The 14,671-nt window shown below is 35.3% G+C and overlaps 1 protein-coding gene across 3 annotated transcripts in view; it reads right to left on the reverse strand.

Moving 5' to 3' along the window:
- Nucleotides 1–1,208: 1,208 nt before the first annotated feature.
- The window catches only part of LOC106636373 (GTP-binding protein 2), a 249,705-nt gene continuing 236,242 nt past the window's right edge, over nucleotides 1,209–14,671 (reverse strand). For all 3 annotated transcript variants that reach the window (XM_089593772.1, XM_089593771.1, XM_089593773.1), the window contains exon 7: nucleotides 1,209–1,529. In XM_089593772.1, the coding sequence (XP_089449898.1) occupies nucleotides 1,266–1,529 (264 nt within the window). In that variant the 3' untranslated portion in view covers nucleotides 1,209–1,265. The remainder of the gene's footprint in view (nucleotides 1,530–14,671) is intronic.

The following is a 14,671-nucleotide window of genomic DNA, read 5'->3' on the forward strand; positions in this document are numbered from 1 at the left end:
TATTTGAATTTTGTTTATGTAAAACACATCTAAATAACACACGTCATATTGAAATGTTATAGTAGTAAACTATTTCATTTTTTAAACATTATTTTTTTCACATTTGCGTATTGAATAGGTAAATGACGTCGCATGACCATTATGCTTAAATGAAATATGCGATGTATTGAATACCCTGATCAGACACTATTGCTTTGACAGCGCGAGATCCTCGATAGTTTCTGCTATAGTTATTTTTTTTGTTTTTAATATATAAAATCAATCAAAATCAATAAAATCAATAAAAAACATCAGCATAAATTGACTTCTAAATGAAATGATCGACTGTCACAGGAGCGTGGCCGCTGCATCCAGTGCAGAGGTAGAGGTTCAAAAAGTATAACGCGTTGACTTCTAAATAAAATTATCGACTGCCACAGGTGCGTGGCCGCTACATGCAGTGCAGAAGTAGAGGTTACAAGAATCATTAATATGAGTACAACGAGGAGTACAAATCATATGAATTCTTGTGTCGAATTTTCGGCGAAGGTGTAAGGATAAAAGTATACGTACCATGGCCAAAAAGTGGAGCTAGGTAGGTACGTAATATGCTATTTTCTTAAAAATTTAGTGATCGATACAATTTTTTTTTCTTCAAGTACATTCATAACATAAGTTACTAACGATTAAGGACTATAAAAATCACTTCTTCCTGTGAGAATGACATAGTTGCAACAAAAAGTTGCAAAAAAAAAAAAGAAACTAAATTTATATTTGATCACATTTTTGACATAACCATTTAGTCTTTTCGATAATTAATGTGCCTAACATAAAGTCAAGTGTGGTCTGTGTAAAATATCTATGACAAAAGAAGCTGTTTCTTAAAAGGTCGTTAAAACTAGAACAGAAGGATACAAAAGATTCCATTTTTTAGACGGTTATTTTTGAGAACAGTAGTTGTTTATGACTTCGTATTGACTGTTAAATAATCAAAAATATACAAAATTATGAAATATATGCACTTAAATAACTTTACTTGCTCTTTAATTGATTGTTGTTAGTTTTTTTACAACCAGTTGAAGAAACGTAAAAATCAACACTCGTTTTTAATAATTAGTTGATGTAAACGAAAAAATTACTTAAAATTTATAAATAAAAGTATTAAAAATTAAGAAAGAAAAAAATAACTTTTTAAGCAGATCATTATATTTAAAAAAAGCTACACTAGGTCTAAAAAATTTTTTATTGGTCAATTATAATATCTGTTGTTTTATCACTCATGAAAATTATTTTAAAGGAAATATCTGTGTCACTTTTCCAATAGCTTTTGTTCGGCCTTCCCGAAGTAAAAGACGCATTTCAACGTGGACGTACTCAGGGTGAGTCAGGAATCTGAATAATACCGATGCCGTGTCATTTGTTTGCAATCCTCCTTTTTTAATTCCCATTATTCCTTCAACGACACAAGTTTGTCGCACATTTCCAATGTGTACCGTTGCTTGAAATCCTGGGTAAATAGCGGTAGCATGAAACACTACTATCACAGTTGCCTAAAAAAAGTATTAATTTAAAAAAAAATTGTTCGAGATATTAATTCCAGTGTAGATCATAAGGAATATATACATCAATGCATACAAATAAAGAAAATTTAAGGGACTGTACAAAGTCTGTCTAAAACTAACTGATTTAAGCTCATGATGAGGCGCTACAACGTTATAATACCTCTATCAGATATAAATATAATGAGTAATTTCTCATTAACTTTTTCGTATGAGCAGTTCATGGACATGCCATATTATTTTACATACTACATGTTATTGTATATGAAGATTGGTCACATTATGCTTGATAATAACAGAAAAAAAAAATTTCCATTGCTTAAAAATTGGCAAATGTCATTGAAAAATTAACTGTGAGTTATGCTTGTAATCGTAATATTCAACTACAGTTGGAGTAGACTTCGAAAAAACTTGCAACTATGCTACGGCTAAAAACTGTTTGTTAAATTAATAAAAATATTAGGTGCATATTAGTTTTTTTGTCAATTATTAAGGGATAACGCTGTATAAGTATGGTCTAAAATCTTAAAAATTGCTAAGAAGTTCTACTGTAAAGTTTACAAAGTAGTAGTTTACATGAAGTAGTGAAGTAATGACAACTTAATTCGTTAAATAGCTATGACTGGATTATTTATGACAGTAACGTACCCATCCACTCATCTAATCTTATAGTACTTAAGTATTTGGTGCAGCTAAAAGTAACACATCTTTATTAGTCGTTATTAAGTTCCAAATTAGATTTTAGTAACTTTTGCTGTTTTTTTAATTAAAGAGTACGCTGCAAGAGCACCTCTATCACATCAAAAATGATTTTAATGAATACGACTAATGCACTCAAGTTATCAAACTATCTTTTAGAACTGCTTCAATATGTAAAAATATAAAGGTCATTCCGACAGATATCACCTATCAGATACTAAAAATTAATGTTAGCAGTATGTTATGAGCGAGAGCTTGACACTTTCTGGATACTTCGTATTTCTTAAAATTTTTTATCGATTAATATTTTAATAAATTATCTGTGAAATTCTTAAAACATTTTATTCCTTTTATTCAAAAATAAATTAAATTTTCAAGATAAAAATTTATACATTACATTTGTAAATGCAGAAATAACGATATTTCAGGTATATTTAGAATTTTATATGAACTTATATCTCATACGAATCACTTTTAATTAGGATAAAGGTTGCTTAAAAACATTATTAATTACTAATTTTTTTTAGTACTGAAACAAATAATTGTGAATATTAAATCGAAAACAGAGTATAATTTTTGAAAAACTTGACTCTGGGGAATTGAACCCTCAACCTACGGTACTTTAGTCTGATGTCTTACAATTAAACTACGAGACATTGTCTCAAGAATATCAAAAACTTAAACGGATTGTGCCGAAATAAACTCAAATATAGTCTTATCACCTTAATAAACAGAAATGATATAGTTTCTTCAAATAAGTTAGTGGTTTAACTCGTTTACTGTAAATATACGCATGTCGACTATAACACACATTATCCTGCAAGTCTCACGTCTTCGCAATTACAACCAGTGGCTAAGTTTATGTAAATTGTGAGATCCTGCAAGTGAGGCACAACCAATCCATGGATAGCCCGAGCAGAAAGTAAAATTTAAAATACAAGTTCATAGTTTAAGATCTTTCTTATAATTTAATATCATAACCAAGTCAAGTATATATGATGTCACTAAATGTCGTATAATAAAATTACACTTCATACTACAAAACAACTCATCAGGCTATTTAAAATTATTTTTGTTGTACTAATCTTATGTAAGTATTACACTATGGACACAAAAATGCATAACACAAATGAGTATTTCCATAAAAATCGTATGAACGATCTGGTCCACAAAAAATGCTTTAAAAAGTTATATGCCACAAAATGATACTTCAAAAATCGTAAGCAAAAGCAACCATTGGCAATTAACAACTAACCTGTTTCGTAGAATAGTTAATTAACAGAATATATCCTGGAGAACAACCAGCATTAAGAATTAGAAAGCAATATATTTATAGGTAAAAGTTAGTTAACAGAATATCTTTAGGTAAGCATCAGCAATTACCAATCCAACTATTTTGTAGCATCATATAACCTTCAGATTTTTTAAGTAATATTTGTTCATAAAATGTTTTCGTAGGCAAGCAAGTATTGGCGGTTAAAAACTCAACTGTTTTTCAGGATTCTTTATTCATCGATTTTTTTTTCAGGTGAGCAAACATCGGCGATAAAAAATCCAATTTTTATTGAGTATTTTTTTTTTGAAACGTTTTGTTACGCAAGCAAGCTTTGGCAGTGAGAAACTTAACGTTTTTTTTACTATAATTGATTGCAAATTGTTTTTTAGGTCCGGCGAGCATTGGTTGATAAAATAAGCGGGTAGATCAGATACCTTAATAAATTTTAGTAATAATTATTAAAACAACAATTTTTTAGCAAAAAAGCTTTTTGATGAGAAGCTGAACCATTTTTAAATATTATTCGATAAAATATATTATTCACTAAGTGGAACAAGCACTGGAAATCGCAAACTAAACTATTTTTTAGTATTATTTTTTAATAACGTGTTTTTTTAAGCAGGCTAACATCGACAATTAGTAACCCAAGCAAGCATGGGTGATAAGAACCTCAGCATTACCTCAGTATAATTTATCGATTGATCATTTTCTTAGATGAGCTAGCATTGGCGGTAAGATACTTAACTAAATTTCAGAAATACTCAATTGTGAAAAGTTTGATTAGACAAACAAGCATCAGCGATTGAAAACGTACTGCGATAAAATAACAAACCGAATTCCAATATTTATTATTATGGAAATGTTTCCATCAACTGGCAAGTATTGCCGATTAAGAACTCAGCTATTCTTTAGTATTACTTAATAATGAATTGTTCTTATAGGCAAGCAAGGTAGGTAATTCTAAAATTAATTGTTTTTAAGTATTGCATAGTACTAAATAGATTTTATCGGGGAGTGAGTATTGGCGATCAGAAACTCGTCTGTTTTTAAAAATTGTTTGTTAAAAAATTTTATCTTTAGGTGAGCTAACATCGGCAATGAGAAACCCAGCTGTCCATCTATTATTTATTAATAAATTACTTTTTAAGTCGAGCGAGCATTGGCAGTAAGATACACAACTAAATTCTAGAAATTAATAATGCAATATGTTCTTAAGCGAGCAAGCACCAATGATTATGACCCCAACTTTTTTTTATTACTTATAAATAAAATGTTTTTTTAGGCAAACAAGCATTGACGATAAGAAACTGAGCTTTTTCTGAGTATTGTTTGTTGAAAATTTATTTCTTCAAACAAGCAAGCCTTGGCAACAAAAAATTTAATCGTTCTTTAGTATTATTTATCAATTGTTTATTTTTTGTACGGACAAGCATCGGTGATAAAACCCGAATGTTTTTCAGAATTATTTATTAAAAATAGATTCTGCAGGCGAGCGAGGATGAGCACTTAAAAACTCAACTTTTCCTTGAAATAATTCTTGATACATTGTTTTCTTAGGGGGGGGGGAAAGAATCATAGATGAGAAACGCATTTATTATTAAGTATTATTTTCTTAGGTAAGCAAAAATTGGCGATAAAATACTTAATGATCTTTTAGTAATAATCATAATAAAATGTTTGCTTACATGAACAAGATTCGGCTATTCAAAACCCTACTGTTTTTCAGTATTGTTTACTAATAAAATATGTTATAAGTATTTCATTTCTTTTTTTATTTTTCTATTTAATTTTTTTTTATTCCTTTTTTTTTATCCTATTGTATTTTTTCGAGTCTTTTTATGATTCATATCTTTTTCTTTTCATATTTAATTTAATTACTTTTTTTCTTTAATTTTTTTTTTTAATGCGTTTCGCTTTTTTCATTTTTTAAAATTTTATTTCCTGTATTTTTATTTCATTTCCTTTTTCATTCTTTTTTTTTTTATATAATTATTTAATGACATTTTGCTATTATTTGTTTATCAAATTCAAAATAAGCGCCTTTAAAAACCATTGAAATAATATGTAACTCGAAATATACAAATATAATAATCTTGCATAATTTATTCATTATTGATTGAATAAATTACTATATTTATTTAGTTACGTGACATAAAATAAAACTTAAAACAGAAAACATAAAACAAAAACTTGTATAATGTATAATGCATTCTTTGTGCTAAAACCATTTTTTTCAACTACTACTTATACAAAACAGAGCATAAAATTTTTTTTTTATATGCACCTGTGACGTTCAGTATCTAGAACCTTTGTAAGTTCGCGCCCAAGACTCACCTCTCACGGCGCATGAGCAGCGGATACAGAGTATGATGATCACCTTTCGACGGCGGGCCAGAGCGTTATCAGCTCTCCCGCTCTCTCTCCGATCAGCCTCCGAACCTAACGCCACGCACGCGACTGCTCTCGCTTTGAGACTCTAATAAACGAATATATAATTTCTTCCACGTATATTCAATCCCCTTACACCCCGAAACTCCACAATTCCCACGTAACAGGAGGTTGTAGATAACCCAACCCCCAATTTTTGGCGCTCGACGTGTGGCGAGTTGTGTACGACAAAGTGATAGAAAATTTTTTTTTGGTTTTCTTTCGTCGTCGGAAAGCACCCACAGTGCAGTGTAAGTGGAAATAAAAAGAATTATCGTGAAAAGAAAAGTGAAATAAAAAAAAAAAAAAGAATTTAAAGAAGAAACAGTGAATAATAACAAGAAAAGAAAAAAAAAATACAGTGTTAAGAAAACACACGCGGCGAGACACGTGAGAAACGAGCAGGTGTCAAGTACCAGCGTGGGCGCTCAGCAGCCAACCAGGAGGCCGGCACCGTCAGGAAATAAAACAAGGGAGAGCCAAAACACGAAACTACATCACACCACGCACCCTCTGGTAGCAATATTTTTCTTTGGACACTTTGTTTACGGACACGGAGATGCTTTGGATCATACTGCTTACAATACTGTCCAGGTAGATAAAATTTATATAAACGGTAAATAATATTACTGCTGGGCGATAAGTTTTATTAAATTGGCCCATAACAAACAAATACAACCAAACAAACAAAAAAAAAAAAACACAAAAAAAAAAAACCAAGCGAATAAAACAAAATGCAGTCGGGAAAAATTGATAACGTTGTAGGTGGGGCGGTGGACCGCTTAGCAGACGCGGAGGTCGTAACAGACGATAGTTTATGGTTACAATTTTGCCACGATCCCGAGGCGGTCAAAGAGTTAAAAAAGTCGAACAAAAAAACAAAAGACTTAATTGAAAAAATTTTTAAGGTCATGAAGACGGTCGTGCTAAAAGATAAGAAAAAAGAGGGCCCTAAGCAAATAATTAGAGGAAACGGAACCTCAAAATCATATATAGAGCCCCTGCGTAGTGATGATAGTGGAGAGGAAGGGGATGAGTCAGATAGGGGGCCCGCTAGGAATCAGCTTGGCAATTGGAGAAGGGAGACAGAGTTGCTCCAGATATGGCCAGAAAGGGAGGGGGAAGAAAATGAAAGAGAATTCCAGAACAGAGATAGAAGGAAAGCTAGACCGATGCGGGAGTTCGAAAATTTTAAAAATAACCAGGAGATGTGAGAGCAAACAACAGGTGGATCTACACACAGATCGCCGCATCACCGGGAGAATGAAAGGAATATAAATAACTCAATTAAAGAATTGAGCACAATAATCCCAACAATACCAATATTTACAGGGGACCCAATAAATTTGTCGGCGTTCACAAGGGTAGTAAGAACAATAGGCCGGCAGGTGGACGACAGAGACGTCCTATATTTTTTGGCAACGCTATCCAGCAGGCTAAAAGGTCGAGCGGCAGCACATTTAAATGATAGAATCACACAGTTTGAGTCTATTGAAGAATTCCTCGAGGAGGTTACGGAAAGGTACGGGGCCATCAGTAGCACAGAGACAGTTATGGCAAAAATTAGGTCAGAACGACAAAGGGATAGGAAATCTGTAGAAGAATACTCAGATCGCATGCAAAAGTTGTTTAACAGGGCCATAGGGCTTCAAGAAACAAACCTTGAAGTTTCTGAAATGTTAAGACAGGAATTTAAGTAAAATATTCAAAAAGAAGTAGTGACCCAATATATATTAGGCCTTCATCCCCCGTACAACCACGAAGTTTCAATGCATAGGCCCATAACGCTAACAAAGGCCATTACATTGGCATTGAAAGTCGAGGATATGATGGCTATGAAATCACCTCAAGTATACAGCAATAAATATGAGAGATGGGAAAAAGAATTTAACAAAAAGGAAGACGAGGTAAACAAGTGTAACTCTTGTGGCCGAATTGGGCACAAAGCAGAAGAGTGTCGTTCATTGTGGCACGACATAGAAAAAGGGCTGCTAGTGAAGAAAGGTCGCGGTGAGGAGACCAGAGCACCGTACTATACAAGGTACCAGGATAGGGGTAAAGAAAGAAGAGGTGGAAGATCATATAATGATAGTGGAAGAAGACCCGGAGACTACAGACATAATAATATGGCTCAGGCAGAGAATAAATACAACTACGGCAGATATGCGAGAGATTTTAAAAGAGGGTATGCTTATCGCGAAAACAATAACAACAATAACAACAGTAATAATAGATATTATGAGCCGAATGGCAGAAATTACGGCCCAAGAGACAGTGGTAGGGATGATAGCCGAAATAATTATGATAGGAATAGTAACGAGCGTTATAAGCCTAGACACACAAACGGGACACAAGACGCAAGGGAGGCTGAACCTAGACGGGGTGATATCTCTAGTAAACAGAAGCCGAATTTTTAGAACGATGCTCGAAGTACTCCCCCAACATCGAGCATCGGGAAAAAGTGGCTACGTATTTTAAAGGACCAAAAGTAAACGATGGAAAAATTGGAGAGAAAAAAGAAAAACCCATACAGTCGGAGGTGTGGGGAAAGGAGATAAACAAAAACAAAATTAATACTCAAAAAATCAAGCTAAATTTAAAAAAAAATCTAAAAGATAAAAATATATCGATGGGAAAAGAGGACAAGAAAGAAGTCACGACGGTACTAATTTATTATGCAGCAGTAGGACACAGACCGCCAACAGTAACGCTGGAGAGTAAGGATTTCCGAAATAAAAGATCAGATTTCTATGCTGACATGGGTGCTGAGATCTTGATACTAAAAGAAGATTATATAAAAGAAAATTCGCCATTGGATAAAAATGTAAAAGTAAAAATAATTCGAGTAACCCATGGAGAACGTGAAACAAAAGGTACGGTGGACACAATGATCTATGGTATGAAGTGCACTTTCCATGTAGTCCCGCAGGATTTTCCGATACGACAGATACACTCAAAAAAAAAGTTTTTGTCGACATCAGAGAAAGAGAGGTAGAGGGAAAACCAGGAGTCAGAATATATGTATGGGAGGTAGAAGATAGCAGCAGGGATTCAAGTAAAAAAGGTAATCGAAACAAAGAAAAAGAGGAAACCGTAAGTACGGAAGATCAAAGTGAGGAAGAGAAAAGTGAAGGCAAGACCAGCAGCGAAGGAGCAAATCTTTCGTGGGATAATCAGGGAGAAAGGCTATCCTTAAATCATGGTGAGACGTCTGGGGCGTTCGATAATTTAAATGATGAAGAATCAAGCAAAAACAACCAATGGATTTCAAACGATGCACTTAATGAGCAAAAACGTGGATTAGACGGAAATTGTGCAGAGCCATGGAAAGAGTGGGATTTAGTAGATGTAAAGGGCGATGGTAATTGCTTGTTTTATAGTCTTATTGTACTGTTCGATCTGGACTTAACAGCAAAGCAGCTAAGAAAAATCTAACTGCATTCTGAACATATTAAAAACTACGTCGACCCGGAAAACACTAAGAGAATTTTGCAGGAAGGATTACGAGTTTGGGGATGGAGAGTGCATTTTTGTCTTTTCTCAGGAGTTCAAAAAGAACATATGTGTGCACTACGTAAATGGAGATGGACCTCCAATGTGTCATCACTACACAGGAATAAAAGGAGATGAATATGAGCACATGCGGTATGAGCCGGAGCACTATCAGGCGCTCTGCGAAAAAGGACAAAAACGCTATAAATCAATGAATGAATTATACAAAAATTAAAGTGATGAAGACAGTAAGATAGTACGAGGGGCGAGACGAGCAACATTGAGAAAAAGGAAAGAAAACAAGTTCCCATATACGAGACAGAAAATCAAGGGTAGAGTTAATAAAAAAATAAAGGAAAACAACAAAACAGATCACGAGACGAGTGATGAGTCAGATTATGGATCAAAAGAAAAACGAATACCAAAGAAGCGCGATCCGCCACCACCTCCACCGGAACCACCGGATGAGCCTAGCCCAATAGCGGAACAAGAAACACCAAAAATATCAGATGACGACGTAAACAATGAAAGTCACGAAAAAGAAGTTAGCGATGATAAAAATGGAAAGGAGTTACTTAATGCGAGCATGGTGGCAGGTGATAATGCCGAAAGCACAGATGATGGCGAAATCAATATAAGTATACAAGGTTTAGATTGGTACAGAGCTTGCCAGACACGACTACCAGTACAAAAACCACCCTGGAAGCCAGAGGAAGATAAAGATATACCACCATTCCAAAGGCTTAAGAAAATAAATGAACACCCATTAAGATACATTGACAACTTAGCCTTCTGTACAATAACAGAAAATATACCGGACACAGAAGCCATAGACGCGCTTCACGAGAGAGGTTATATAAATCCAACAGCCATGACTAAAGAAAATAGGAGGGTTGGAGAGGTCTTCCTATCTAGAGCAAGAAAAGTATCAGTAATGCAGTTGTACGTGAAAGAGCACTTTGACAGTGCGGGATTAAAATCGGATATTAAGAAATGCATATCTTCTTTAAAACAGCTCATGTTGTTTAACAAGTTGACGTCAGTAGGTATTATACGAGATCTATAGCAATACTAAGCGTATCACAGTGGGACTATTTTGCAGAGCAATTTGGAAACATCTTCGAAAACACAAAAATATCGGCAGTGTTGTACTTGAATAATTTAGTAGTACCATTAGTGGAGCAGCGATTTGATGTACTCAAAGAATACCACGAGTCATCGGTAGGAGGCCACAGAGGTATGAACCAGACTTACAACAAAATTGCGAAAGACTATAACTGGCGAAATATGCGACCGGACGTACGTCAGTTCATGTTAGGTTGTGAATCATGCCAATCTAAGAAACTTGTTAGAGTAAGAACAAAACAGGCTCTAGTCGTAACAGATACACCAGCTAGGCCATTTGAAAAAATATCAATTAATTTTTATGGCCCGATAAAAAAACCATCGGCTCATGGCAATAGTCACATATTGTCAATTCAGGACTGGCTCACGAAATATATAATTCTTGTACCATTAAAGAGAGCGACGGCGTTAGAAACAGCAAAAGCACTTTTAAACAGAGTAATTGCATACTTTGGCGCCCCAGAGAAAATGCTGTCAGACAGAGGGGCACATTTCCAAAACAAACTGTTGGAAGAGTTCGCAAGGGTATTTAAAATAGACAAAATTAGAACAACAGCCTTCCATCCACAGAGTAACGGCGCAATAAAACGAATGTATCATACATTAACGGAATATTTAAAAGCATACGTAAATGAAGATGACTTTTGGGACGATCATTTGGGCATGTGCATGTGCGCTTACAATTCGACAAAACACTCAGCAACGGGGATAGCGCCTCAAGAAGTATTGCTGGGCTACCCAGCCAGAATTCCATCTAGCTTCAAGAAAACAATGAATGAACAAACGTATGATGAATGTGTAGAAGACGTAATAAAAACAATTACGCGGCTAAGGACAATAGCAGCCATGAATCAAGTTCAGGCGAAGTACAGGTCCAAATATTATTACGACAAAAAATTGAACACAAGATTTTTCATGGAAGGGGAAATGGTCTATGTTCTTAAAGAGCCGAGAAAGAAATATGAGGATCACTACGAAGGACCATACGAAATCGTAGGAATAAATTACAAAAACCACAATATAAAACTGAAACGTGGCAATGAAACAAGAATTACACACGTGGATAAAATCAAGAAAGCATGCGTTATAAAAACCCAATTGTTAGATAATAGGGAACTCGGGGGATAAAGCAGGATAACAAAAACAAATCGCATAAGAGTAAGAAGCAAATAAAAAAAAAAAAAAGAGAGATATCAGAAACAACAAGACCAAAATAGTATACTTCTCTCGTAAGCGTGGCCTTCGGACGACTTACGAGATCAGCAATCAAATCGGTATGGACAAAAAAAATACAAATCTTATGTTTCAGGGCTGGAACCATGCCGGTGACACAGCAACCTGGAGAGATAGAGAAAATTGAAAGAAACCCTGGAATATTGGTGGAGAGCTTGGGCCCAGTCCAAGCAGTCGCATAAATGGAAAATGATATGGTATGTAGATTGGAATGACGTTGTCGAGGAGGTAAATTCGTTTTTAGACGCGAAAAAGCAAGAAAAATGGAAGTGCAGGGTGACGATAAAAAAGGAACACGAATGTATAGAACAAGTAGAGTACACGGCAGGAAAAGTCCTAAGGGCCTTGGATAGGGTAAAAGAGGCATATAGAACAGTAGTAGGCCAAAAGATCGATGATCAAAGCAAGACGGTGCAGGCGCTGCAGGGAGGTGTGACTGACGCGGAAAAAGAGAAAATACAAAAGCTAGTAGAGGCGATCCTGACTAACACAATGGAAACAACTAAGTACTTAACAGAACAAATTAGAGTCATAACATGTGGAAATCATGAAAGATACCTTCAAGATATAAAAACGTTTAAAGATAAAGCTGGAAGAATAACGGAGGAAGGTTTAAAAATTTTTACAGAGTACTTCGGCAATTATGACAGAGTTACAGAAATGGTGGGCGAATTTGAACACTTAGCCGAGAAACTTATATCAAAATTTGGAACAACGGTGGACATAATATACTTGGCGAGTCGGGGAACGACACATATACCAGATGCGGCATTGAGAGCGATTTTGGAAGCAAAAATTTTGGCAGAGCAGCTGAGACCAGATCTACAGATTCCAGTAAGCGAAAATATAACTACAGAAGAAGAAATCGGAGAAATCTCAGAAATAACGACCATGGCATTTAACGGCAGAATAATATATTACATACGGATACCACTGGTTACAAAAGAAAAATTGGACCTTCTTAGGATATCATCATTGCCAGTGGAACAAAAAGGCTTAAATACTACGGATTTAGTGGCATATTTGCAGCCAACATACGAATACATAGCGAGCAGTGTTAGTGAGAAAAGATTTACGCCAATCCTGCAAGAGGTGATAAGACTATGTAAAAGACTAGGAAAAACACGAATATGCACACAAATGGAGCCAACACAGGAAGTCGAAGAGGACCACCCCTGTGAGATACATATCATATTGGGGATTGCAGTGAAGAAAGCAGAAGAATGTCCGATAATATTAGCCAAGTTAAAGGGCACATTTTGGACACGTCTCCATGCTAAAAACCAACATGCCTTTACCACCACGAGAAAGGACAAAGTCCACATACAGTGTGAACACACCGAACAGAAGACACTGAAGGTGGTGGATTCTGGGGTAGTCAGCTTAGCAAGGGACTGTATAGCTCAAGCATTGGATACAAGACTGGATCCAGGACAAGAGGAAGGTGAAAATCGCATAATGAAGCTTGAAAGCGCAAGTCTAAACTTGAAGGATATACTACAAAAGGTGAAAGGGACTGAAGGAGGTATGTTATTGGAATTAATGGAAGCAGTGATAAAAAGAGACGGACTACAGGAACTCGATAACCAGGAGCACGGACTTGACGATAGGATAAAAACAGGTACTAAGCTAGCGGATATACTCCAACGGGCATACGAGTTAGTACAAACAAAGGAGGAATTCTCAAATTGGAAGGAATACGCATTGTTGGCAACGGAAATAGCACTAGGAGTGGCAGCCGGATCTTTTGGATTTTTAAAATGGGGGGGTCCAATAATACTTAAAGGTTTGAGAATTATTACAGGCAGACGGGAGAGGAACCGCGGAAACACCAACTCAGTACTACAAGACTTGTCAACCCAGAGGGCCATGGTTAATGCACGAGAGGTACAAGTGCTACTGGGCGAGCGGGTAGGATCAGAAGGCAGAAGACTACCAGCTCAGTTAACAACCAATCCGCGATGATCATTGAGACTGACGATGTTATAAAAAGGGTTATACATAAGATGTGTACAGATTAAAAAAAAAAAAAAATAAATAAATAAATAAAAAAATAAAAAAATATTAAGAATAATTAAATAAATAATAACTATACAAAGAATATAATTATACAAAAATAATGTAAAGAGAGCAGCGCAAACAAGAACAATTATGTATACACAAATAATTCACAGACAACATAACACAAATATACTTGCACACACAAACCAGTATGGCCATCGAGGACGATGACCGCGTGGCCTCGGACGTGTGACGTACAGTATCTAGAACCTTTGTAAGTTCGCGCCCAAGACTCACCTCTCACGGCGCATGAGCAGCGGATACAGAGTATGATAATCACCTTTCGGCGGCGGGCCAGAGCGTTATCAGCTCTCCCGCTCTCTCTCCGATCAGCCTCCGAACCTAACGCCACGCACGCGACTGCTCTTGCTTTGAGACTCTAATAAACGAATATATACTTTTTTCCACGTGTATTCAATCCCCTTACACCCCGAAACTCCACAATTCCCACGTAACACACCATACAATTTGAAAGAAAAAAAAATTCAGAGGAAAAAAAAGTTGGAGTATTTAAATATGTTACAATAAACTGTCGCGCATCACACTTACCTGCTTGAGTAATTTAATAATAAAAAATACACTTGGAAGAAGAAGCATCCGTAACTAGCTACTTGTTTGTTTAAAAGTATAAGTAACGAATTGTACCTGTATGCTGGCAGTTATCGACAATAAGCAATTTAACAGTTTTTTTTTTTTTTTTTTTTTTTTTTTCAACAGAATACTGACCAAAAATGAGGTATCTTTAAATTAACGATTACATGTTTGATAATCGATTTGCACATTAAAAAACACACAAACTTAAGTCGATATTTGCTAAAAA

The sequence above is a fragment of the Copidosoma floridanum genome, unplaced genomic scaffold, assembly GCF_036245765.1.
Source record: "Copidosoma floridanum isolate Cflo_tuat_1 unplaced genomic scaffold, Cflo_Japanese_pri ptg000020l, whole genome shotgun sequence".
Taxonomy (NCBI): Eukaryota; Metazoa; Arthropoda; class Insecta; order Hymenoptera; family Encyrtidae; genus Copidosoma; species Copidosoma floridanum.